We start from the raw sequence: 27,990 nt of genomic DNA, 5'->3' as shown, positions 1-27,990 counted from the left end.
TATTGCCAAATCAAAATTGATAGAGTATAAATTTTATTCTGGTCTACCTTTCCGCTTCAAAGTCTACCTTATTGCTAACACATAAATACAAAGGTACGTACCTAAATATATCAAGTATTGTGTAATAGGTAAACCGGAATGGAAGCATTATCAAGTAATAACCCCATCCGAGCAGCCCCTGGAATTCCAAAAATAAAGTTAGATACCACTCATTCATTCACTAATATCTTACAACAAGGCTAGTTCAATTTTTTACTCTGTTTGTTCTTCATGTGATTTCTCCCTTTGCAATATGGTTCCTCTTCCTGGCCACCTCAGTCTCCTTAAAGACCATCTTTGATCTCATTTCATTTAATACTATCATATATTTTTCTTTTATCACACAATTTTTGAATTAAAATCTGCTCCAACAATTTTTCTGCATTTACTTATATTAGCTGACAAACTCAATTGCAAGTTTTCCTCCCCAAATCACAATTATTCCTTCTTTCCTTTTTTCACATTTACGTATTAAAATATGGTATGCAGAAATAGCAAGAAAGAAAACTTTTACTGCCTTGGACATGTATACAGTTGACAATTATATTAACCACAATTATAAATCTCCATATAGCTGCTAATCTTAGTAATAATGCTAATTATTACTTTAACAATGTTGATTATTGCTGCTGTTGTAATTAGCATATATAGAGAGAGGTTTATAGTTTACAAAGCATTTCTTATATATCATACTGTGTTAACCTGAAACCCTCCCTGTGTCCATAGCCAGGGAGCTCTGGAGCCTCATAGCTAACATAAGGGCTTAAAACACTGAGACAAGCCAAAAACAAAGGAAACACTGGGATATACAATTGCTATAGGAATCCATCTGCTCTTCTACTTCAAAATACCCCAAAACAACTACTTAGAAACTCCATTTTAAAACACTGTCAAGTGCTCACAAAAGGTATAATGATGGAAGAAATTCTAACTGCTACAAAGTTAAAGGGAGTACTCTCTTGGAATTCTAAATCCAAGTACAAGAGGTCAGTGTAACTCCAAGAATTACGAGTAACTCCATGCCCTAGCTGGTTTGGCTCAGTGGATAGAGTGTCGGCCTGCAGAATGAAGGGTCCCAGGTTCAATTCTAGTCAAGGACACATGCCCAGTTGCAGGCTCAGTCCCCTGTAGGGGGCATGCAGGAGGCAGCTGTTCAATGATTCTCTCTTATCACTGATGTTTCTATCTCTCTCCCCCTCTCCCTTCCTCTCTAAAATATACATATTTTTAAATATATATTTAAAAAGAGAAAGTCCAGAAAGTTCTCTGGAGTCCATTACCAGTACTGTATTCACATCTGACCTCCCTAATTAGACTGTGAGCAATGTGAAAGGGAGAACTGGCTCATCATTCATCTCTGGATCCCCAGCAGCCAAATACCAGGTCCACTGGAGCGCTCTTAAAGCTGAATTTAACTGTACCACTTCCTTGCTACTAACCCTTAAAGACTAATTTTAAAGATATGGTGAAGGCTCTCAACAAAGATTCCAAGCATTTCCCTAGAATTAGCTTAAAATTAAGTAAAATAAAGCAACAAAGAACTCAGTAAACATTCTAACTTAAAAGTGGAGGTCTAGCCCTGCCCCGGTGGCTCAGTTGGCTGGAGTGTCGTCCCATATTCCCAAAAGGTTTGCAGCTTGGATCTCCAGTCGGGGTTCATGTGTGAGGCAAAGGATCAATGTTTCTCAAACTGATGTTTCTCTCTCTCTCTCCCTCACCCCTCCTCTCTCTCTAAAATCACTAAGACCATATTCTTGGGTGAGGATTAAAAAACAAAAAAGTGGAATATCTAGTCAACATGTAGCAAACATTTTTAGACATGTAAATACAATTACTCAAAAAACAAGGTGCAGAAACTGTTTCAAATAACTGGCAAAAAAAACCCCTACCCCAACACACACACAAAATGGGCAGTTACTATATCACTTCATTAAAGAATCAAGGAAGTGGGAGGGAATGTGGGCTCAAGGGGAAAAAAGAATCAAGGGAAAATAATAAACCTAATAAATCTACCAAGGAGCCAGGTCCAGCTATCCATTCTGAGTATCTCTCTTGCTCCTATCACACAGAGACCAACACAACCACGTGAATGGACTTATAAAGGGGGGAATTCCAGTGATGAAGTCACTTGCCCTTGGTTGCGGTCTTGAGACAACATAGCTGTAGATCCTGTGGTCAGCTGTGTTCACCTGCAGGGGTCGTGATGGAGGTGGGTTGAAAACACTTGGTACACCCTCTTGCTCATTCAATCTGTCCTGTACAGCAGCCTGAGAAGGAAAAAAGTGTAGAAAGAATTTCAGTGATGCTCAAATCAACTCAGAAGAAGAGATGAGGCAACTGTTGCTTAGTGTTATAAAACAGGTAACCTGAGAAGTGTTATCTTCTTGGACCTTTCACTTGTTATGGTGGGAGATAATGTGTGGTATGACTCCAGAATCCACAGACAACAGAGCAATACAAAGAACTTGTCTGGAAGCACCATTTGTGCAGCAAGCACACTGCTTTTATTCAGATAGCCTGTGCTATTGAGGGTGGCTGGGAAGTAAGGTGCTTCAATGTACAAGCCTAAGGAGAGCCACCTACAGAATATACAACATAGAAAAAGAGAGAGAGAGAGAGAGAGAGAGAGAGAGAGAGAGAGAGAGAGAGAGAGAGAGAGAGAAAGAAAGAGAATACAGTGTAGACAATGCCCCTAAAAAAAAGAACATAACCCTACAAAAGCATGAAAATAGATTAAAGATAGAATTTTCTTAATAAATAAAAACATAGAAAAAATAACTGAAATGAGATTTTTCATAAACAAAAAAATAAGAAAATAAACCAGTCCCTAGCAAGTCTCATTTTTAAAAAAGGAAAATAAACATTGAAAAAAAAACAGAAGAGGGGATAACAGGACAGATACAGAAGAAAGTAAAAGATATGCTACTTTGTATAGCCTATGCTAAAAAACTTGAAAATCTCTAAAAAGAAAGCATTTTCTAAGAAAGCTTACCAAGAAAGATCTAGGAAACAGATTATGAATGATGGGGGAAAACATAGAGAAAGGCAGAAACAAGTATTTTCTTTCCTTTTTAAAAAAAATAGGGTTTTATTGATTTCAGAGAAGAAGGGAGAGGGAAAGATAGAAACATCAATGATGAGAGAGAATCATCACGCCCCCTACTGAGGATTGAGCCCACAACCCAGGCATGTGACTGACTGGGAATCGAACCTTGATCTCCTGGTTCATGGGTCAATGCTCACATTGAGCCACACTGGCCGGGCACAAGTATTTTCTTTCAAATCTATGCTATTTATACTTCTCAACTCATTTTATCAAGTAAAGTCATTTTATAAAGCCAGCATATGCTTGAAGTGAAAATCTAATGAGGAGATAGTACAAAAATATCTTGTAAAGCAACATTATTCCCTATGCCTCAAATGCAATTCCCTCAAAATTTTCACATTCAGGCACATTCATTTCATTTGTATTCAGGCGTCAGCTCAAATTTAACCTCCTCAAAAAAGCCTTACTTGACCACCCTATTTAAAATAACTTCTTGCCCGGCCAGCATAGCTAAGTGGTTGAGCATCTACCTATAAACCAGGAGGTCACGGTTCAATTCCCAGTCAGGACACATGCCTGGGTTGTGGGCTCAATCCCCAGTAGAAGGCGTGCAGGAGGCAGCCAATCCATGATTCTCATCGTGGATGTTTCCATCTCTCTCTCCCTTCCTCTCTCTGAAATCAATAAAATATATTAAATAAATAAATAAAATAATTTCTCAAAAAAAGAAAATAAATCAAAATAAGTTCTTAGATCCTATTACATTTCCTACACTCATTCATAGCACTTATTATGAGCACAAATTATCTAGACTTAAGTTTCATGAGAGTAGGGACTTAGTTTCATTCATTGGTAGGATGCCAGAGCCTAAAATTTAATGGATCAGAAACAGGTTCATTCAGGAATACATGTATTTTCAGAAATCCAGCACCCTATTCAAGTAACATACCATAATTGAAACAGTAATTTCAAGAGATCAAAGGGTGTTTGATAAAATTCAACATCCACTCTATTTTGTTGTTAATCCTCACCCAAGGATATAAGGATATTTTTCCCATTGATTTTTTTAGAGAGAAGGGAAGGGAGGAAATGGGGGAATATACTAGTTAACAAAACCAGTAAAAACAAATATCTCTACTCAAATGGATCTATCTCAAAACAACCACCAATATCACAGTAATCACAGTAATAACAAAACAAGAAATGTTATAGTGAAGACAAGATGTTTGCTATCACCATTATTAACTGACATTGAAAAAAACAATAGTTTTCCCCCAAAGAGCCATTAAATACACACACACACCGAGTGGCAAGATTATTATGACCACCTAATCTGTAGGCAGATTAGGTATAATTTCGCTCTGAAGTTGCTAGAGGGCCAGACCATTATAAACGTCTGAACAGCACAACATACCTAAGTATCATTGCTGATCAAGTTCATCCTATCATGTAGATGGCGTACCCCAATGGTGATGGCTTCTTCCAGCAAGACAATGCGCCATGCCACGGTGCTCGTATTGTGCAGGAGTGGTTTCAAGAACATGAGGGAGACTTTACCTTGTTTAGGTGGCCCCCACAATCACCAGATCTCAATCCAATTGAGCATTTGTGGGACGAAGTTAAAAGGGCCATCAGGCAGCTGGTTCCACAACCATCAAATCTCACAGAACTGGACGGTGCTATTCATCAGACATGGTGTCAGATTCCTCGCATCACCTTTCAACATCTCGTGGAGTCAATGCCAAGAAGAATCGCTGCAGTATTGAAGGCAAAAGGTGGCCCAACGAAGTACTGATGGGGTGGTCATAATAATCTGGCCACTCAGTATACACACACACACACAAGAAGTAGGCACTATATTGAGGAATTTGGTCACTACCTTTTCTATTTTATAAACTTTGATCATAAAGCTTCACTTTTTCTACCCATTATTTTTAAAATATATTTTTACTGATTTCAGAGAGGAAGGGAGAGGGAGAGGATAGCAATATTAACGATGAAAGAGAATCATTGATCGGCTGCCTCCTGCACGCCCCACACTGGGGATCAAGCCCACAACCTGGGCATGTGCCCTGACTGGAAACTGAACCTTGACCTCCTGGTTCATAGGTCAACACTCAACCACTGAGCCATGCCGGCCGCGCTACACATTCATTTTTTGATTTGAGAGAGACAGAAAAAAGAGATAGAGAAACATAATTTGTTGTTCCACTTATTTATGCTTTCATTTATATACTCATTGATTGATTCTTGTATGTGCCCTGACCAGGGATTACACTTGCTATCGGGACAACGCTCTAACCAACTGAGCTACTCAGTCAGGGTCCACACATTCATTTTTAAGGACTTAAAGAGTTGGAAATTTGAAAACCAGCTCTACTAAAAGAAAAGATTACAGCTGTGGAAAAATACATGTCTTTGAATCATTATTAGACCATGGAAAAAAAAATAAGCTCAGCCCTGACTGGTTTGGCTCAGTGGATAGAGCATCGGCCTGCAGACTGAAGGGTCCCAGGTTCGATTCAGGTCAAGGGCACATGCCCGGGTTACAGGCTCAATCCTTAGGGGGGGGGGGGGGGGGGGGGGTGGGAGGCAGCCAATCAATGATTCTCTCTCATCATTGATGTTTCTATTTCTCTCTTCCTTTCCCTTCCTTTCTGAAATCAATAAAAATATATTTTAAAAAGAAAGAAGCTCAGAATAAATCCTGTTGTACCTCTATGTTCCAGTTATGCTGTTCCAAGGTATGTCGACATTGATCCATAGATTCTATGCCAGTCAAATCCTGGAAAGGATAAAATCGAAAAGTTACTTAGGGAAAAAGCAACAGTACATTTGTAGATATTTTTATCCCTAATAGACTACTTATGAATACTTCTGCGAAAATATACTAAAAAAGTGTTGAAGGTACATGGTCAAATTCGGTAAAATTTCACTATTCAGAATTTGTCCAATCAGTTACAGCAGAGATTTTTCCCACAGAACAAAACAAATGAAAATTCCTTATCTTTTAAACCTTCAAGGCAGTGTCACCCCATGCACTGAAAGGCTGCCCGCTGAATTCCGAGTCAGAGCACACACTTTGGCCATGTACGGAAGGCAACCTATTGATCTCTCTCTCTCCCCCTTCCTCTCTCTAAGCATGTCCTCAGGTGAGGATTAAACAACAAAAAAAACCTTCCAGACTTCCAATTAAGAAGACAACTGAGCTAGAACCGGTTTGGCTCAGTGGATAGAGCGTCGGCCTGCGGACTGAAAGGTCCCAGGTTCGATTCCGGTCAAGGGCATGTACCTTGGTTGCAGGCACATCCCCATTAGGGAGTGTGCAGGAAGCAGCTGATCAATGTTTCTCTCTCATCAATGTTTCTAACTTTTCGTCCCTCTCTCTTCCTCTCTGTAAAAAATCAATAAAATATATTAAAAAAAAAAAAAAGAAGACAACTGATTAATATTCTACTATCAAAAGATTTCTTCAATCTCTAAGTCCAACAAAATATTTTTCAATGCTAAACAACTGTTCTATTTATAATATATAATAATGCAGGTTTCCTGCAAAATAATGAGTTTCATTAACTTGCATTGTTTTATCTATTGGCATATAACCTAACTTACAATGAAGTTGTACATATAAATTATGTACAACTTTTTATTAAATAGAGTCTGTAATTCAAATGTTTCCCTACAATAAGTATTTTCCCTACTCCCTTCTCCTTGGACTGTTCTCAGGTTTCACTTTGTCTCTAACCGAAGTTCCTACTCTGGCTCCCTCTTTTTCCATACCTGTCAACACAGGAAGTTTCCTAAGGATGAGTCCGTAGTTCTTTTTTTTCACTCTCTACACCTCCCTCCTTGGCAATCTCATTTAATACTCAGCCTTCAACCACCCTTTCTACTCAGATGACTCCTAATTTAATTTCTGGACCCACCATCTCTTCTGAAGTTTAGGAGCATTTTTCCAATTGCCTAGTCAATACTTCCACCAAATGTGGCACCGGTACCTCAAGTGTATCATTAAACTACTATATGTACCCGGCCAGTGTGGCTCAGCGGTTGAGTATCGGCCCAAGAACCAAGGTCACCAGTTTGATTCCTGGTCAGGGCACATGCCCGGGTTGCTGGCTAGATTCCCAGTGGGGGGTGTGGAGGACGCAGCCGAGTGAAGATGTTTCTCTCTCATTGATGTTTCTATCTCTCTGTGCCTTTCCCTTCCTTTCTCTCTAAAAATCAATAAAAACATTAAAACACACACACACAAACAAACACTATATGTGTTAACACACAACCACCCTCCCAAATATCCTGGCTCAGGTACATCTGGAATCTGAGCTTCATCTTTAAGTACTCTATCCTTGAACTCCACACTTCATCGATAATCAAGTTTTGACCATTTTCTGTATTACATCTGCAACCACATTTCCATTCCCACAGCCAGCATCTTTAGTCAAGCTTTTGTAACACCTCCAGTGAACTGTCAAAATAACTTAATTTCTTTTCCTCCTTCTAACTCTTCTTCCTATATGTTGACTGAATAATGAATTCCAAAATCCTTAGCTCTCCTTAGAGTGAGAGAGACACATGGATTGCACAGGCCCCAACTGGGGGGTCCAACCTGGAACCCAGGTACATGCCCTTGACTTGAAATCCAGCCCATGACACTTCTGTGCACGGGACAAAGCTCTAACCACTGAATCATGCCGGCCAGGGCCAGACCTCCATTTTTAATACCATTGTCCAAAAAAGAAACTAGGTTCCTTGGAGAAGTAACTGATTCTAGGACAGGGACAGGAACTATACAAAATGAGCCTGGAGAATCGTGTAGTGACAGAAAGTAAGGACGTGTTAAAAAAAAAAACAACCACCCACAATAATTGGATAGTCATGAATTATAATCCAAATTACAAAATAAACATCCATGAGTCCATACTGATATAACTGTATAGTGGAGAGAACTGACAAACTACCTCGGCCAAGTGATCAACTCTATCAGTGTCCTGGTGATTTTACTATTTGCATAATTGTTCTAATACTTTGGTTTCTCAATTCCTTGCCTACTGTTCCTCTACTCACTCTTGAGGTCAAACTCTAGATCTCACTATAATCATAACTGCAAACCCCTGCACACTCTCCCTCCATATTCTTCTACCTTTTCAACTTCCTCCATCTAATGCCGTCTCTAAATTTTTCAACTCTGCCAGGACCTACAATCCACTGACCGTACTACCTTTTCACTGAGCCTCAGAACCTCTCATATCCTCATTTCCCATCTTATTCATCATAAATTCCAGAGTCAAATATAATAATCACTCTTTCTTGCACACATCCTCAACTCCTTTGCCCTCTATCACAATCATATTCCCTTGGCTAAACCACAATCTTCTAAAATTCCAAATCTCACCCTCGCTGGTTTTGCTCAGTGGATAGAGCACCAGCCTGTGGACTGAGGGTCCCGGGGTTCGATTCCAGTCAAAGGCACATGCTGGGTTGTGGGCTTGATCCCCAGTAGGAGGCAGCCAATCAATGATTCTCTCATCACTGATGTTTCTCTCTCTCTCTCTCTTTCTCTCTCTCTCCCCCCCTCACCCTTCTTCTCTGAAATCAATAAAAATAAAAAAAAATAAAAAAAAATCCAAATCTGTCTACTTTGCACCTGTATCTTCACAGCTGAAGGGGGCTGACTGGTCTTACTTTAAATAAATATATGATCACTAACCTCAAGTAAATCTGTAATATTGCCTGGCCTTCATCCTAATTGCCTAGTCCATTCACTCCTATTCTCCTACATAACCAGACTTTCGCTCTCCTCAAACTTCTAGCACCTCCACCATCCTTATTCTTAGTTCAAGATCTTGTTTCCTATTTCACAGGGAAAATAATCAAAAGTTCCAATCTGCATGTCAACCTACCTACACTCATCTTTTCTTTTACTATAGACAAACTTATCCATGCTCCTGGCAAAGGCCAATGCCTCCTCTTGTCTTGTATACCGGTCCTGTCCCCTCTCACTTACTCAAAGGTATCGCAAGAGCAATTCTCCTTCCTCTGCATCAGATTTTCTCTCTCTAATGTGTGTTCCTCATCAGTATACAAACATGCTGATATATCCTAAAAAAATAAAAATCCCTTCCCACTACAGCTTCTGCCCAATCTCTTTCCTCTTTAGTGCAAAACCTGCAGAAATCTCCAAGTTCTCATGCCACTCTCTTGAACTCACTCCAATCAAGCCTTCACCTCCCCAACATTCCAACAAAACTTCTAATCAAGGTCACAAATGACCCCCACAATGTAAATCCAAACATCTGTTCCCACTTCTCAAGGACTTGAAGTCTAGGACAATACACTGGTTTTCCTCCTGCCTCGCCTGCCACTTTGTTTCCTTTGCTAGGTCCTCACTGTATCCTCAGGATGCTAAAGACTGAAGTGCTCCAGAGCAGGGCCCTCTGATCTTTTCTCTTTTATGTATACAGCAGTCCCTCCCCTTTATCCCAGGTTTAGCTACATCAGGAAATATTACATGTAAAATTCCATACAATTCGTAATTTTAAATTGTGTGCCATTCTGAGTACCATGATGAAAACCTGCACTGTCTCATTCGTCCCCCCTGGGACATGAATCATTCCTTTGTCCAGTATATCCGCACTGTATATGTTGGTCATTTAAAGCCCTCTCTGCAGTAACACAGTGCTTGTATCCAAGTAACCCTCAAGAAAAGTATGAAGCTGGCAATTCGGATGCCAAAGAGAAGCCGTAAAGTACCATATTTTTCCGTGTATAAGATACCCCCATGTATAAGACACCTCCCACTTTTCCAACCCAAAATTTAAAAAATCAATATTTTGAACATAAAACAGAACATATTTTTATTTAGTAATTACTGCAGGTAATGTTCACATACCAGTACTATGATATTATGCAGCATATCACTTTATTCAGCCTCTGTTGCATCACTGTTCTCTTCTTCATCACTATTGGTTCCAGACATATCAATTTCTTCAACTTCTATTGTATCACTGCTGACTGCTGAGTCACTGTCTATATATGTGAGATCGTCCTCAATTCCATCCATGGCATTGCTGATTCCACATTTCCTGAAGGACTTCACAATCACCTATTGTTTGATGCCATACCACGAGTTTAGGACCCAAATGCAGACCTCAGTAATGGTTGTTTTTTTCACTCGTCCTGTCCATGTCAAGGTATCACCTACTTTTTGTATCGATCTACTCCATTCTTCTCTCATCAGGGCTTTAAATGGCTTGGTGATTGAAACATCTAGTGACTGTAGCTGACCTGTAAGTCCACCAGGAGTAACTGCTAGGTTTGTTTGCAAATCTGATGCAACCCTTTTTGTCTTTTCTGTTAAATGTGCTTGGAACTGATCAAAGACAAGAAGAGCTGGCTTGCGGAACAGTAGTTTTATTGCTAGTTTTACCCAGTGGCCAGATAAGTTTCTATTGAACTAGTACAAAAAAACGTTTTACATAAATGTTAAAGGCACGCTTTAAAATTAAATACCCATTGCATTTTGAAGTTACAGTGGGGCCTTGACTTACGAGAGTCCCGACTAATGAGTTTTTCGAGATACGAGCCGTCTCTCGGCCGATTTTTTGCTTTGAGTTGCAAGCTAAAATTCAGGTTAGGAGCCAGCTTCAGATACCCCACCGCTAGTTGGCGCAGCGAACGTCACAGTGAACGCCACATCAGCCCAGCATCACGTGTCTCACTCGTTCACTGTTGATTTGACATACGAGTAATTTGAGTTACGAGCTCCGTCACGGAACGAATTAAACTCGTAAGTCAAGGCCCCACTGTATTTATTACATGTTCTTACAAGCTAATATCTTTTAAAAGTATGACTGGCCACAAGCCTTAGGACAGAAAACACGAGAATTCTTGTGATCCGTCCGCAATGTGTTAAGAGCCCCCCATGTCTTCTGGACCAAAGCTTTGCAAACCAAATGGCCATAATGTCTTCATTCATCCATCCCTTCTCTTGAACTTGCACAATAATGCCAGGAGGTATGGTCTCTTTAGGACAGGTTTTCCTCTTAAAAATAAGTATAGGAGACAGTTTAGTACCATTTGCACAACATGAAGGCACAGCAGTATAGTGTGTCTTTTCATGGCCACTTGTTTTGATTCCTTTCACATTAACAGTTCTATTGGAAGGCACATCAAAATTGAGAGGCATATCATTAATGTTTGCAATCTGACTTGGCTCAAAATCATATTTTTTCGGAAGTTGTATGACATAGGAGTGAAATACTTGCATTTTATCCTCATAAACTGGTGGCATTTTCTGAGCTAACTTTGTTCTCATGGCCAACCCTCCTCTGCTCATGAAATTGAAGCACCATTTGGCCTTTCCTGTGAAATCAACAATGTTCATTTCACTTGCAAACATTCTTGCCTGACATTGAATAAGCTTGGTTGACACATATAAGCCACTCTGGCACTGCTCCATAATCCAAGTCTTAAGCCTCTGCTCCAAGTTGGCCCATTTTGCTTGTTTTCCTCTTAAGGCCTTCTTTTTTGGCATCTAAGGAGTTGTTCTTCCTGTTTTCTCCATGTCTGGTCATACCATACACTCAGTGGGAGGAGGTCCAAATTGTCTCTCTGCAGTTCTATTTCCATGCTCTTTTGCATAGCTGATTACATTCAGTCTGAATTTTGCAGAGTAAGATAATCGCTTACCAGTATTTATCTTTTTATTTTTTGACATCTTTATGGGCTCAGAACACTCCAGTCTCTGTTGCATCTATGCACTCTCCACCTCCACCTCCACCTCCAATTATGGCATCAGCTGAGGTCAGTAACAATAAGGCTTATGATTGGAGGAAGTCTGTTTGACAAGGTATGGGCAGCAATGCACCTGCGTGGCTCCCTCTTCGGCTGACTTCTGTGTATAAGATGCCCCTCGATTTTCAGTCTAATGATTTTAGAAACAAACTAGAGGCCTGGTGCGTGAAATTTATGCACAGGAGGGGGGGTGTCCCTCAGCCTGGCCTACACCCTTTCTAATCTGGGACCCCTCGGGAACATCCGTATTGGGCCTAAACCAGCAGTCGGACATCCCTCTCACAATCCGGGACCGCTGACTCCTAATTGCTTGCCTGCCTAACAGCCTGATCCCCCAACTGCTCTCCCGTGCCGGCCTGATCCCCCTAACTGCTCTCCCCCGCTGGCCTAATCCCCCTAACTGCTCTCCCCTGCCGGCCTGATCACCCCTAATTGCTTCTGCAGTGACCCCGCCACCATGGCTTTGTCTGGAAGGATGTCTGGTCTAATTAGCATATTACCCTTTTATTAGTATAGATAGCATCTTATATACGGAAAAATATGGTACTTCAAGTGAAAAGGTATGCACACATAGGAAAACACACACAATATATACAGAGCTCTGTACTATCTGTGTAACATTAAAGTGCTTCATATTTGCCAGTGCTTGAGATATACTAACATTTAATTACTGAAACAACTACATGAGGTAGGTAGTATCAGTGCATAGATAAAGAAACTAAGGCAGAGAGGTTAAGTAATTTGCCCAAGGTCACAAAGTTAGTACAACAGGTCAAACAGCTTCATTTCATGCAACTTCTTTTCATTATAACAGCTGATGAGATACTGCAGGAACTTAATACTTGTTCCTATCAATTAGCCTATGGTAAAATTGGTTTCCTTATACATCATTTCACTTAAAGTCGCAGAACCTATTAACAACATTAAGTGAGGAGTTACTGTAATTGGAAAAACTAGGGTTCAAATCAAGACTGTCGGAGGGAAACCAAGATGGTGGCATAGGTAAACACCGGAGTTAGCTGCCTCGAAGAACCACTTCAAAAATACAACTAAAAGACGGAACGGACATCGCCCAGAACCACAGGAAGGCTGGCTGAGGGGAAATTCTTCAACTAGAAGGAAAGAGAACAGCATACGAGACTCAGAGGAGGCACAGTGCGGAATATACAAAGGTGCGGAGGTACACGCGGAGTGGGCTGGTAGCTGAGGGCGCGGATGTCATTTTCAATCGGGAGGGTCTCAGATTCTTTTTTTTTTATATATAATTTTTATTTCTTAAAGTATTACAAAGAGTACTACATATGTCTCCTTTTTTCCCCCCCTTGACATTCCCCCGGCCCCTACCCCCCCCCCCCCCCCGCCGGTGTCTTGTGTCCATTGGTTAATCTTATATGCATGCATATAAGTCCTTCGGTTGATCTCTTAATCCCCCCCACAAACCCTCCCCAGGTTTCCCACTATAGTTTGACAGTCTGTTCAATGTTGCTCTGCCTCTGCATCTACCCCTGTTCATCAGTCTATACTGGTCCCCATTATCTGTCCCAACCTCACTGGGGCCGTCTCAGCCTCACTGGGGCCGTTTCAACCTCACTGGGGCCATGCCGACCTCACCGGGGTCGATTCAACCTCACCGGGGCCATCTCGACCTCACTGGGGCCGCTTCAATCTCACAGGGGCCGTCTCGACCTCACCAGGGCCGTTTCAACCTCACCGGGGCCGTCCTGACCTCACCAGGGCCGTTTCAATCTCACCGGGGCTGTCCTGACCTCACTGGGGCCGTTGCAACCTAACTGGGACCGTCCCGACATCACCGGGGCCGTTTCAACATCACTGGGGCTGTCCCGACCTCACCGGGGCAGTTTCAACCTCACCGGGGCCGTCCCGACCTCACTGGGGCCCTTTCAGCCTCACCGGGGCTGTCCCGACCTCACCAGGGCCGTTTCAACCTCACCGGGGCTGTCCTTACCTCACCGGGGCCGGGCCATGTTTTCTTCGAGTCTCAGATTCTGAGCTCAGATTCTGGGCGAGTCTCTAGGGACCCAGACTCAAACGGGAGAAGCGGGACTGTCTGGCATAGGTCGGAATGCGAGGGCAGCTTTCTCTCCGAGGTTTGCAGCGGTTGCTGGGACTCTGAGAGGCGGAGCACCTGGGGACGGGACTGAGAGCAGCCATAACTGCTCCCTCCACCCGCCCTGTTGATCCTGTGTGACCCGCCCCGCCCAAGCCCTGCGCAGAGCCATTTGCCAGATAGCCTCAGGCAAAGGCTAGATTAGCACCTCCCTAGAGGACAGAAGTTTTCCCACTGCAGACACAGCTGATTCTCACAGCCAGTTGGCCTGGAGGTCAAATCCCACTAGTGTTAACTACAACAATCAAGGCTTAACTACAACAAGACTGCGCACAAAGACCACTAGGGGGTGCACCAAGAAAGCATAAAAAATGTGGAGACAAAGAAACAGGACAAAATTGTCAATGGAGGATATTGAGTTCAGAACCACACTTTTAAGGTCTCTCAAGAACTGCCTAGAAGCCGCCAATAAACTTATTGAGATCTACAAGAAATCTAATGAGACCCTCGATGTTGTGATAAAGAACCAACTAGAAATTAAGCATACACGGACTGAAATAATGAATACTATACAGACTCCCAACAGCAGACCAGAGGAGCGCAAGAATCAAGGCAAAGATTTGAAATGCAAAGAAGCAAAAAACACCCAACCAGAAAAGCAAAATGAAAAAAGAATACGAAAATAGTGTAAGGAGCCTCTGGGACAGCTTCAAGCGTACCAACATCAGAATTATGGGGGTGCCAGAAGACAGAGAGCAAGATATTGAAAACCTATTTGAAGAAATAATGACAGAAAACTTCCCCTACCTGGTGAAAGAAATAGACTTACAAGTCCAGGAAGCGCAGAGAACCCCAAACAAAAGGAATCCAAAGAGGACCACACCAAGACACATCATAATTAAAATGCCAAGAGCAAAAGACAAAGAGAGAATCTTAAAAGCAGCAAGAGAAAGAAACTCAGTTACCTACAAGGGAGTACCCATACGACTATCAGCTGATTTCTCAACAGAAACTTTGCAGGCCAGAAGGGAGTGGCAAGAAATATTCAAAGTGATGAATACCAAGAACCTACAACCAAGATTACTTTATCGAGCAAAGCTATCATTCAGAATTGAAGGTCAGATAAAGAGCTTCACAGATAAGGAAAAGCTAAAGGAGTTTATCACCACCAAACCAGTATTATATGAAACGCTGAAAGGTATCCTTTAAGAAGAGGAAGAAGAAGAAAAAGGTAAAGATACAAATTATGAACAACAAATACACATCTATCAACAAGTGAATCTAATAATCAAGTGAATAAATAATCTGATGAACAGAATAAACTGGTGATTATAATAGAATCAGGGGCATAGAAAGGGAGTGGACTGACTATTCTTGGGGGGGGGGGGTGTGGGGGATGCGGGAAGAGACTGGACAAAAATTGTGCACCTATAGATGAGGACAGTGGGGGGGGGGGGGGCGGGGGGGGGGTGGGGACCGGGTGGAGGGGAGCTATGGGGGGAAAAAGAGGAACAACTGTAATAATCTGAACAATAAAGATTTAATAAAAAAAAAAAAAGAGAGAGAGAGAGAATGGGATCTACTAACTAGCCAATTAATTAAAAAGTCTCCTCAGTGGATAGAGCGTCGGCCTACAGACTGAAAGGTCCCAGGTTCGATTCCGGTCAAGGGCATGTACCTGGGTTGCGGGCACATCCCCAGTAGATGTGCAGGAGGCAGCTGATCGATGTTTCTCTCATCATCGATGTTTCTAACTCTCTATCTCTCTCCCTTCCTCTCTGTAAAAAATCAATAAAATATATTTAAAAAGTCCCCCCCTAGCTGGTTTGGCTCAGCGGATAGAGCGTCAGCATGTGGACTGAAGGGTCCTGAGTTCGATTCCAGTTAAGAGCACATGCCCAGGTAGCATGCTCAAACCCTACTAGGAGGTATTAAAAACAATTGGCTTAGAGTGAGAATAAAAACATCCATGTCAGTTAAATACTTCACTTAAACATAAAGCATAGACATGTATGCATCAATCTTCTGATGAAAGCCTACACTTTTTTTTTTTTAATATATTTTATTGATTTTTTACAGAGAGGAAGGGAGAGAGATAGAGAGCTAGAAACATCGATGAGAGAGAAACATCGATCAGCTGCCTCTTGCACATCTCCTACTGGGGATATGCCTGCAACCCAGGTACATGCCCTTGACCGGAATCGAACCTGGGACCTTTCAGTCCGCAGGCCGACGCTCTATCCACTGAGCCAAACCGGTTTCGGCGAAAGCCTACCCTTTTTAAAAAAATATATTGTTAGTGATTTCAGAGAGGAAGAGAGAGAGAGAAACGTCAATGATGAGAGAGAATCATTGATCAGCTGCCTCCTGCACACCCCCAACTGGCCGGTGTAGCTCAGTTTGTTGAAGCATCATACCATACATCAAAAGGTTTGATTCGATTCCCAGTCACGGCGCATACCTAAGTTGCAGGTTGCATCCCTGGTCAGGGTGCATCCCAGAGGCAACTGATCGATGTTTCTCCCTTACATCAATGTTTCTCTTTCTCTCTCCCTCAAATCAGTAAACATATCTTGGGTTAGGATTAAACAAACAAAAAAACAAAGTAATTGGCTGTATTAGAGAATAGACCTTAGAAAATGGAGGACATCTGTTCAGTTAAGTGAAGGTTAGGGTAAGAGAGCTTATATATTAAGCATTTGTATATCTGTACATGCAGAAGAAGAGTATATACAAAGATACACCATAGCCAGTTATGAGGATAAGAGGGGAAAGATGAGATTTAGTTACCTTTTTACACAATTTTATGCTGCTGACTTGCACAATAAGCATGTACTAACTTGCTAGATTTAAAAGAAAAAAGAAAAAAAGCTGTGAATCAGATAAAATTATCCCCATTTTGTAGATGAGAACAGCTTCAAAGAAGAATTTGCCTAAGGTCGAATAACTCACCAGAAGCTAACTCAAAAGGCTAATTCTGGTTTGCTTCAAGTTTCAAAGCTCATGTTTTCTCTACAACACCAAATTTCCTGGCAAAAAATTTCAAACAGATCACTCTATGATTTCTTTTTTAAATGCATGAACAAAAAGCATCATGTATTTTTTCCTTTAGGCAATAAAGAGTCTGATGAAGCCAAAAGGGAAGATTTTCAAAATGAGTTTGATTCTACAGCCCAGAGTTCAGGCTTTATTTTCTATAATTTAAGAGAACAAAGACCCTAATATCCATTTGAGAAGAAAGAAATCTCTTACTCCTGTGTAAGCAAAAAGACCGTTTCCTCCTCCACTGGCCGTGCATATTTCCTTTAGTCCCTTCCCTCTCTGTCATATCATCTTTCTCCAGGTGTTCAAACAACCTAAAGGCAGCAAACCAAGGCACTAGAGGAGCTTGCTATATTTGGGAATTTGGGAAAATTGACTTTGATGTGTCTCTCTCACATAGATGTTTCTCTCTCTCTCTCTCTCTCTCTCTCTCTCTGTTTCTCCACCTTCCCACCCCTTTTCCACTCTCTCTAAAACTCAGTGGAAAAAAATATCCTCAGATGAGGATTAACAAAAAACAACAACAAGAACCTATTCTTTCCCATTTGAAACAGCTTAAAACAAATGTCTGTATTATTCATAACTCAACCAGTTCCAAAATACATAGTAGAAAAAGATAACTACAAAAATCGTAGAAGATAGCAAACAGACTGAGAAGCATGAAAAATATACCCTAGGGATTCCAATCAAATCACGTCTCACAAAAAAAGTGAAATAGAGGAAACCCGAGATTTCTAAAATATTTTACTTTTGCTAATTTCAATATAACAAATGAAGCAATACATTGAGAAATAGCCCCACTCTCTCTCTCCCCAGTCTCAGGCGCTTTGGGAGCCGCGGGCTTCAGTGCAGATATGGCCAAATCTAGGGACCATACCTGGCACAACCAGTCCCAAAAATGGCACCGAAACAGAATCAAGAAACCTCAATCACAAAGACACCCATCCCTTAATGGGGTGGACCCCAAGTTCTTGAGGAGCATGTGCTTTGCCAAGAAGCACAAGCAAGGCCTGAAGAAGATGCAGGCTGACAATGCCAGGCCATGAGCACACATGCTATGGCTCTCAGGCCCTCATAAAGCCGAAAGAGGTCAAGCCCAAGATCCCAAAGAGCAACAGCCACAAGTTCAATCTGCTTGCCTACATCACTCACCCCAGCTTGGGAAATGTGCTCCTGCCCACATCACCAAGAGTCCCAGACTCTGCAAGTCCAAGGACAAGGTTCAAACCAAGCCCCAGGATGTGGTTTCCAAGCTGCAGTCCAGGCTCCCAAAGGTGCCCAGGCCCCACCACAGCTCCACAGTACTGGCCTCTGTCAGTCCATGTGAGGACGGAACAGGTGGTGTGACCCCTGGGCTGCTGTCTGCATGGCGCTGCTGCCTCCTGTGCTATTTGTACACATAAACCCAGGGTAGGGGGATGGTGGAGGAGAACTAGCTCCTAGCAGTGTCACCCTGTTCTGTCCTGAACCCGGTGGAAATTTCAAGCACATGCTCCATATGGTTTGTTAGTGAAGCAACCTGAAACCTAGTGTTATGTCACACCCTAGTTGAAAAAACTTTAATGGCTCCCCACACCTACACCTTAAAATTTAAACCACTGTGCACAGCTTTTAAAGATTTGGGGAGGCTGTATCTCTATCTTTCCAGTCTTATTTTCCACTTCCAATTCTCTAAATCCAACACAAACACACTCTATACTCCACCTCCATCCCATGCTTGAGCTGTTTCATCCCCTTTGAACAGCCTCCTCTCCACCACCTATTGAAATTCTATTCCTCCTTCAAAGTAGCAAAGTACAGTGGAGAGCCCAGACTTGAAATCCAGATCCAGACCCACTAGATTTCTAACTCTAATTCCATTTCCACTACTTAATAGCTTAATGACCTTATGCAAATACTTCAATAGATCTGTTTTTTCACCTAGGAGCAGGCATACCAGCTATGGTGCTCTGTAAGGTTACTGGGAGGATTAAGCATAATGGTTATAAACTAGTATCTAGCACCATGCCTAAGAGCCATCCTTCTCTCCCCCTCCTATCCTTTTCCTAAATTCCCACTGCACTGTCTATACAGTACCACACTATTAGCATTAACAAACTGCAGGATACTCATTCATGTATGTATCTGGCTTCTCCATTAGATTATAGATACGATGGTTATGGGTATGGACTTCTAAATCTCTGCCACTTACTACCTGTGTAAGTTACCTTACCTCTCAGAACCTGTTTCTTCATCAATAAGTTGAATGGGCCTTAGCTGGTTTGGCTCAGTGGATAGAGTGTCCACCTGCAGACTGAAGGGTCCCAAGTTCAATTCCTGTCAAGGGCATACGCCCAGGTTGCGAGCTCAATCCCCAGTAGGGGCTATGCAGGAGGCAGCCGATCAATGATTTTCTCTCATCATTGATGTTTCTAAATCTCTCTCTTCCTCTTTGAAATCAATAAAAATATATTTTTTAAAAATAAGTTGAATGGACGTTAACACCTTACAGTATTAGTAAGAGGTTTAAAAGAGTTCATGTATATCAAATACCTGGCATAATGCTTGACACCTAGTAAGTTTCAAAGAATGTATAATGGCAATCTAGATGATGAAACTGATCCAGAAACTACTTAAAGAACACATAAATGCCATATACATTTGCCTTAGTATATCCAATTTCATAAAGCAATCTTAATACAACTTTAATGTGCTATTCATCTCTTACTGCTATAGATGTCCAATGAAGACAAAAACAGAGGTTGTTATGCACTTTACTTCAGAAATGCTACCACATATTCATGTTCTTCCAGGACCAGACTAAGTACACCATGACTCATGACTCACATCACTTCATTACATTTAAACACCATGGGATAACCCTGAAGCGCTGTAGGGGCTAAAATGGTCTGCCAAAGTTAAACAAAACTCTGAAATTAGTGGTCTACCAGGAAATGGAAGCTGTGTATTCATTCTGATTCTAATTTGCTGTGTCATCAGTTTCTCTACTCAAAACTCCAATTAAATATCAACTAACTTCTATGATAGTATTTTTCCATTTTATACAGTTCCAACCCACTGCTCAACGTTTTAAGTTGATGTATAATAAACATACAAAATCCTGTTAGTTTCCGGTGCCACTGATCAATTTAAGAGGGGAAAAAAAAACAACCTCCAAAATTAACTACAGTGAAATCTAATCAAGGAAATTTTGGAAAAGCGAGAACTTGCTAAAATAAAAAAGACAAATCACAGCACTTGCATTCCACTATCGGTGATACACAGGTTGTATGGCACACCAGTCAAGGGCTCAGGGAAAGGTTCTGAAAAGACAGACTTGGCCTTAAATCTCACACCACCACTTACTAGCTGTGTAACCACTTAAGCACCTTCCTTCTTAAGCCTCATATCCTTCACCTGTAAAACAGGGACTGTAACAGTACGAATCTCACAGTGTATTAAATCCGATAACGTGTGCTCGGTGTTTAGCCAAGTACTTACAACATCATACTCAAATAAATGGCGCCCTAACCGGCTTGGCTCAGTGGATAGAGCGTCGGCCTGCGGACTGAAAGGTCCTGGGTTCGATTCCGGGCAAGGGCATGTACCTGGGTTGTGGGCACATCCCCAGTGGGAGATGTGCAGGAGGCAGCTGATCGGTGTTTCTCTCTCATCGATGTTCCTGACTCTCTCTCTCCCTTCCTCTCTGTAAAAAATCAATAAAATCTATTTTTAAAAATAAATAAATAAATAAAGGGCATTCTAACTTGGGAGGACCTAGCACTAAGGTTCCTGGTGACTGCTGACATGGATAAATACATAGCACATTTTATGTCAGGAAACAAGTGTACCACTAACTTTCATTCTCCCCTAAGTCAAAAAAATGACGAATAAGCAGTAATACTGTTTGGGAGCATTTTTACGTTTTACAAAGCCCTTCAGACAGCCGTTCTGATTTGATTCCCACAATATCACTAGGGGGTAAACCTTTTTAAAACATGTATTTTATATCCATAAGGAAACTGGTATCGACCAGAGTAACCAAGAGTCAAGATTACCCACCCTAGCGGTCTCCTCCCCCCCGGACTCTCCAGCTCAGACATAAGGGCTTATTTAAGCCCAAGTTCTGAGCCCCACACCCCCTTTCGAAGAAGGCCGACTCCTGCAAGTTGCCACCCTCCTCGGCTCGGTCACGCACGTGAGTCCGGGAACGGGCCGAGGGCACCACACCTCGCCCGGGGCCGCTGACGACATTGATGATGTTGCATTTGTTTCCGAACAACGCGGGGTCCTCCCACACCTTCAGGGCGGGGGCCAGGCCTGCCCTTCCCCCACCAGGTCGCCCCACACAAGCCCTGGCACCCAAGATGCCCTCAGGACATGTGTATGCAAGTAGCATGGGGTGCCGGCAGCATTTCCAGGGACCCGAAACGAGGCCAACCCCACGGTGGGGATTAAGCATCCGCGGTAGATTCAGAGTCGCTGGGCGGAGAGGACCCGATCTGGGAAGGATGTCTGAAGACCGGCGCCCCTAAAGGACCCCGGGGAAGCTGGAGAGGGGGAGGCGGGTCTGGCAGCTGCCGCCTCTGGAAGGCCGGCCACAGACAGGCTCGGGGCAGCGGGGCAGTTGGCGTCTAGGGGGAGGGGGCCGCCTGCTGGTCTGCGAACCTCGCGCCCAACTTCAGGAGGGTTCTGGGCTCCTCTGGAGGCCCACTCCCCAGCCCGCGGCGGCATGTGCTGCGCCGAGTACTCGCTGCTACCTGAAACTGCAGCAGCTTCTCTGTCTGCTCCTGGGTTAGATCCTGTTCCTCAGGCGCCGCCATTTTGCCGCCGCCTCTACGCTTCTGACCCGTCCGCACCGTCACCCGCCGGAACTGATCTCAGCAGCAACTACGTCCGGTCGGAACGGCAGCCGACGCACAACTGCGCCTGCGCGTGCTGGCTTAGCCGGGGTAGTGGTGGTAGTGGTGGTAGTGGTCGTGATCGTTCGCGCCGCCAGAGGGCGCCACTCTCGGGCAGATCCCGAATACTTACGGAAATTGCCGAGGGACTGTCGGTACCCGTCAGGATTTCGTCCAAGAACGGATCGGCTATAGGAAACTAAGACTCCTGAAGAGATCCCAAAGAGCCGAGAAGTCCCGAATGCGGATCGAGAAGTTCCGGAAGTTCCCGAAAGCCACTCGGCTGTTTTCCGCTTGTTCCTTAAACATACGCTATTCCTGAATGTTATTTTAGGAAATTGTGGACTTGCCAAAATATTGGCCGTTTGATGTTTGATACCTGCTCTGGCATTTCCTAAAGATCCTGATCATCTCTCGGGAGGTTCCTACAGTCTCTGAATACTGGCCGGGCATTTCCCACGCCGCCTTCCAGGCGGCAACTGTGGAAGGCTGTGGCCCCGGGAACGTCTCAGCTTTGAAGTCGCTGGTTAAGATTGTTTGGACTTGGCGACCTGGGTCTTTGATGTTTAATGGCGCTACCAGCCTTGGGCAAAGCTTTCGGTTGTGAACGAAAGGGGCCACATGCTGACCTGACAAGCTCAGGGGAGGCCTGCATAGCAGTCTTGCAAACTCAGAGACCTAAAGTCACCACAAAGGATGGTCTGAAATTAAACCTTAACTAAAAGCAGTTATGGTGGGCAGTTACGTCCTAGGCCAGTGTATCTTCACTGACAAGGTCAACCTTTACCTTAACTGGGCCTATCTGTCTTTTTGCATCTATGATAACACACCCTTGAAATGTCTGGGTATCTTGTAACTTCCCTTTTTCTGGAGCCCCTGGGGCACAACCAAAGGTGCTGGGCGCCAGGACAGATACCACAAATTCCTTCATTATCATGTTAATTGATCCTGCACCCACCTAAGTATGTGCCCATCATTTTACTTTTTATCCTATCACAGAGGTTTCCCTGCTTTGCTTTATCCCTCCTCCTTAATCTATCACCAATGAATTGCATGTAACCCACCTATGTCCCTCCCTTGATTGCAATGTATAAATACAAATGTAACCCCGCCATTCTCCGGAGCATTATCTCAATTCCTTGAGGTTCTGCTTCCCGGCATATGTCGACAGTTTGGCTCAAATAAACTCACAAAAATTCTTTACAGGTTTCAGTGGTTTTTATGTTAACACGGTCCACTCCCGTGCGACTCTGCTCCTGCTGCCTCAGGCCTGGAGTCTCCTGCCCCCTGGCCCGTCCTCCCCACCACCGACAGAAGGAAGACCCTTAGGGTTCAGGTGCTAGTGGCCACCAGGCAGCGTGCACATCATCTTCCCTCTGGGCTCCGTTTTGCCGTGGTGGGGTGAGGTGCCCCGATAGCCCCCTACGTGGCACCTCAGTGCTTCTCCTTGGATACAGTCCCTCACCTTTTGCAAGGCCTTCACCACACCCCTCAGTGGCTGCCCTTGTTTGTTCTGACCTGCCACCTCCCTGTAGAGCTCCCTTTTGCATTTTCACTTCTTTTCTCCTGCCATCTGCCTCCTCTTGCCACCATCCTTGGGGAGGCAGAGCGGTTGGGTTCTGGGGCACACTTTTTCAGAGACTCTCCCTGTGACCCTTAGCAAGGCCCCAGTATTCTCCCCTGCTGCAGAATCCCGCCCCTGCCCACCTCACCGGACTGACCAGGTGAGACAGGAAGGACAGAAGGCGCTTTGAAAGCTGAAGTCCTGTGAGAAGCACATTAAAGGATGGAAGGACTTCCGTTTGGGTCACTTCTTCCTTTCAGGCCTGTATCAGGTCTTACTGTTACCGGCGACCTCCCGGGTGGGCTCCGGCTGCCTTTCAAAATGTCCAATGAGGAAGGCAGGGTTGAATCATATAAGGCAAGGCGCTTATTGAGAAGGCCAGCCAGCCAAGAAGACAGGGAGCTTAGAGCATCCAAAACCTGTCTTACAGTAAGGTGCAGCGGACAGGATTATATAGGCACAATGGGCTGGGGTGGGGTTGGGAACAGAATGCAATCGCATGCAGTCCTGGACGTCGGCAGACGTCAGCCATCGCTCTTGGTTGTCAGGCGATGAGATGACGGCTTGGCTCCTGGTGGGGTCGGCCTGGTCATGCTTAACAGTTCTACTTGCTTGCTGGGTACAGTATACATTGTCCCCAGCTGAATCGCCTCCTCCATCGCCAGGATCAAAGGGAGTATGCAGGTGCACTGGCCCGAGAAATGAAACTTAGAAAATAAAAAAAATTTAAAAAAACTTAAAAAATAACGTAACCCTCTGTTCCTATATCTATATGTACTTCAGAATTTCACAATAATATGATTATCTTTCAGTTAACTCAGGTGCTCTATCAGATTATAAGCCCCCCTCCCCCCATTACCAGGTCTGCCCAAACTTCACCACAGTGTCCTGGAATTTTTCTTACACCTTTAAGGTACAATTGGAAGGAAATAACTGTGACTTTAAATAATTTATTACATCAACTCAGAGCTCAGGGGAGACTGTGTTACTGTTCAACGTCTCCGATAATGCTGTATTCAGACAAATGAGGGGAGGGATGGCAAAGTCGGATGCCCTCTGGGGTTGTTGCTTAATTCTGATTTAAGATGTAAGCTTTCAACACCATTGAATGTTTTTCAAGTTCTCAAAGACACATGCACTTTCTTGGTCTACATTTCTGTTTTTTGTCTTTGAGTAAAGACATAGTTATAAGAAATATTTTACTTTTTTTCACTTCAATTAGGAATTTGCCTCACTGCGGAGCATGCAAAATGGCAAACTTGAAAGTCCTTTTCCTGTGCAAAGGTGGTTTCTGCTTTTAGGTGTAGCTGATGGCTTCCGTGTAAGACCAGTATTGTCAGAACTTCTCATTTTTAGAGAGTGCCTACAAATTTGGATCTGCATGTGAAATCTCTCCATTTTATTATTTTTGTTGTTGTTGTTAATCCTCACCCAAGGATATTTTTTCATTGATTTTTAGAGAGTGTGGAAGGGAGGGAGAGAGACAGAGAAAGAAACATCTATGTGAGGGAGACACATCTATTGGTTGCCTCCCGCACGTGCAACCGAGGTCTGTGTCCTTGACCAGAATCTGACCCAAGACCCTTCAGTCCCCAGGCTGACTGATGCTCTATCCATTGAGCCAAACCGGCTACGGCAAATCTCCCCATTTTAAAATGGTGATAACTGCCCTGTGGCTGGTTGGAGCACCGTCCTGTACACCAAAGGTTTTGGGTTTAATTCCAGATCAAGGTACAGACCTAGGTTTCAGGGTTTGATCTTCAGTCAGGGTGCCTATAGGAGGCAACCCATCGATGTTTCTCTCTCACATCAATGTTTCTCTCTCTCTCCTTTCCTCTCTATAAAAGCAATAAATAAATAAAAAATTTTAAAGAGAGAAAGCCCAGGTGGTATGGTTCAGTGGTTGAGCATTGACCCATGAACCAATAGGTCACCAGGTGGATTCTCAGTCAGGCACATGCCCGGGTTATGGGCTCAGTCCCCAATAGAGGATGTGCAGGAGGCAGCTTATCAATGTTTCTCTCTCATTGATGTTTCCATCCCTCTATCCCTCTCGCTTCCTTTCTTTAAAAAAAAAAATCTATAAGGGAGGGGTGAGGGCATGTGCTGGGGGGTGAGGGCAGCTGGGGAGAAGTCAATGAGGGAAAAAGGAGACTTACGTAATACTTTAAACAATAAAGAATTTAAATTAAAAAATCAATAAAAACATTAAAAAGAGAGAGAGAGAGTACGTTTATGAAAGCTGGGACATTGAAACAAGGATAGAAGGAGCAACAGGAGTGAGACTGGGTGGAGCTGCTTTGGGGCCTTGGAGACAGGTTTAGGGGGTTAATCCAGGACAGGCTGCTGCTGCCCATTGCTCCCCCGGTCGCAAGTCGTGTGGGGACCCTTAGCTTTAGGGGATGCACACCTGTAGGGGAAGAAAAGTACAGGCATACTCCCAAGAGGGAGAGCGCCTGGCTTGCCTATTTAAAAAATAAATAAAATGACAATGTGTGTGTGTGTGTGTGTTGATATCAGAGAGAGGAAGGGAGAGGGAGAGAGAGAGAATGAGCTGACAGCAGCCCTGCCTTGGCTCACTTCTTTACTCTCACTTTTATTTCTCAGCCAAAGCAGTCCGGCCTAAGCTCTCTCCTATTGCTTCTTCTGTCCTAAGCTCTTGCTTGCTTCACTGATCCCCAGCTTTAATTTAATAAATGTACTTTAGTTGTATGGCTGGAACAGCACCAGGTGTTAAACCCGTGGGGTCAGACCAGACCTGGGTTCAGCAACCTCAGTGCCTGAATTCCGGCTAGGAAAGGATTCAGAGCCAAGGCTCAAACTATAAGAGACCGTTTACTTGGAAAATCACAGAGACAGAAGTAATTTGTAGAAGAAATGGGCTTAGGAAACAGGTTACAGAGGCAAAGGAAGGGCCTTTGGTAACACCTCTGGGAGGACGGGGAGGAGGAAAGGAAAGGCGGGGGTGTTCTCTCTGGAGGGAGAGCATGCTGGGTCCTCTGTCCTAAGGGTTTTAAGGGTGGAGAGTTTAGGGAAGGTCCCAGGGGAAGATCTCAGTAGCATGCTCAGCAGCGTTCCAGGTGTGTCTTTTCAGGGTCTAGGTCTCCACTGATTGGTTGGTGCCAAGACAGGGGTCATTATTCAGTGCAGCTGGTCCTGGGGTCAGCCGTGGTGTTTCTTAACTGCTTTTGGTGTTTTTCTGGGCCTGGAGCTGAAATACAACTGAGGCCTAGGGAGGAAAGGTCAGGGGGTCCAAACCGCAGGCCCAGCCATATGCTAGGGGAGGAAAGGTCACCCTGGTGGCGAAGTTCCCACCCTACAATTGTCCTTTGCCAGGCACCCAGGGCTTTTTGCCCTGGCGACCTTCTGTACCTGGCACATCGTCCTTGATCTGCTCTTGTCTAACTGCCTACCACACTTTCAAAACCACCTGGACCCGTTTTGTGAAAACTTTCCTGCCCCAAGTCAAGAACACGCACACTACAGACCGGCCTGAGGCAGGCCCGCTCAGGCACAGTGCCTTTCAGGTAACAGCATGGGACACATGCTCTAAGATTATGGGGAAAATTTAAATGCATCTAGGTTATTTAAACCATCTGTAAATAGATCTGCTTTCCCCCTTTCCCATCCTGCCAAGGTGTTGTTTGAACTTGTTCACAAATCATGGAAATTTTGTTTATGAACATGGATTTAATTTTTTTCCTTTTTTTTTTGAATGAACATGGAGTTTTAAAAGAGCAATAAAATATCTCCACCTTATTATTTTATTTTTTAAATCCTCACCTGAGAATATTACTTCATTGATTTTTAGAGAAAATGGAAGAGAGAGGGAAAGATAGAAATATCAATGTGAGAGAAACACATTGATTGATTGTCTCCTGCACACACCCTGATCAGCGCCTGGGCCGGGAAAGAGCCTGCAACCGAGGTACATGCCCTTGACTGGAACTGAACCCAGGACCCTTCAGTCTGCAAGCCGACATTCTATCCACTGAGCCAAAGCAGCGAGGGCAAAATATCTCCACTTTAAAGGACATTTGTTATCAGCATATTTTCTTCATTGTCCAAAAATCAGTGGCCCTTTTATGTACCAATTTGAGATGCTCTAATTAAAGACCAACCCTCTCTATCCCACAGACATTAGCTGTATTTCCCTCTTTAGTTTCCATGGCTTAATTCCCATACATGAGGCCTTTGCTCTAAGGATCTAACCAGGCCCAGTATTTACAGACCTTGTACTCTGTGCCCAGTGCACTTCTCAGCACAAGGGATTCAGTGGTAGGTCAAACCAACCTGGTCTCTGTTCCCTTCATGGAAGGCATAGCTGGGAGAGAAACGGTAAGCAGGTAAAATATCATCTATATATGTAAAACCCTAAGTGACCCTTATGACTGATTGCTATGATGTGCACTGACCACCAGGGGGCAGACACTCAACACAGGAGCTGCCCCCTGGTCGTCAGTGCGCTCCCATGGCCAACCTCCCACTGCCAGTCAACCTCCTGCGGTCCCTCCCCCGAGTCGGCTGGCCCCAATCAGCCTCGATTGCCCTTGAT

At 43.7% G+C, this 27,990-nt stretch overlaps 1 protein-coding gene across 5 annotated transcripts in view; it reads right to left on the bottom strand.

Annotated features, from left to right (window-relative positions):
• FAF2 (Fas associated factor family member 2) overlaps positions 1–21,886 on the bottom strand; it is a 40,434-nt gene extending 18,548 nt beyond the window's left edge. For 2 of the 5 annotated variants that reach the window (XM_036312705.1, XM_036312709.1), the window contains exons 1-4: positions 21,731–21,886; positions 5,802–5,870; positions 2,172–2,306; positions 102–178 (exon numbers count right to left, since the gene is read on the bottom strand). In XM_036312705.1, coding sequence (XP_036168598.1) covers positions 102–178; positions 2,172–2,306; positions 5,802–5,870; positions 21,731–21,793 — 344 coding nt within the window. In that variant the 5' untranslated portion in view covers positions 21,794–21,886. The remainder of the gene's footprint in view (positions 1–101; positions 179–2,171; positions 2,307–5,801; positions 5,871–21,730) is intronic. The other 3 variants (XM_036312706.1, XM_036312710.1, XM_036312708.1) reach the window with 3 other exon arrangements.
• Between the last annotated feature and the right edge of the window lie 6,104 nt (positions 21,887–27,990).

Source organism: Myotis myotis, unplaced genomic scaffold (genome assembly GCF_014108235.1).
Source record: "Myotis myotis isolate mMyoMyo1 unplaced genomic scaffold, mMyoMyo1.p scaffold_m19_p_6, whole genome shotgun sequence".
In the NCBI taxonomy this organism is placed as follows: domain Eukaryota; kingdom Metazoa; phylum Chordata; class Mammalia; order Chiroptera; family Vespertilionidae; genus Myotis; species Myotis myotis.
The sequence above is the reverse complement of the archived record's forward strand: the minus strand, read 5'-3'. Positions and strand labels throughout refer to the sequence as shown.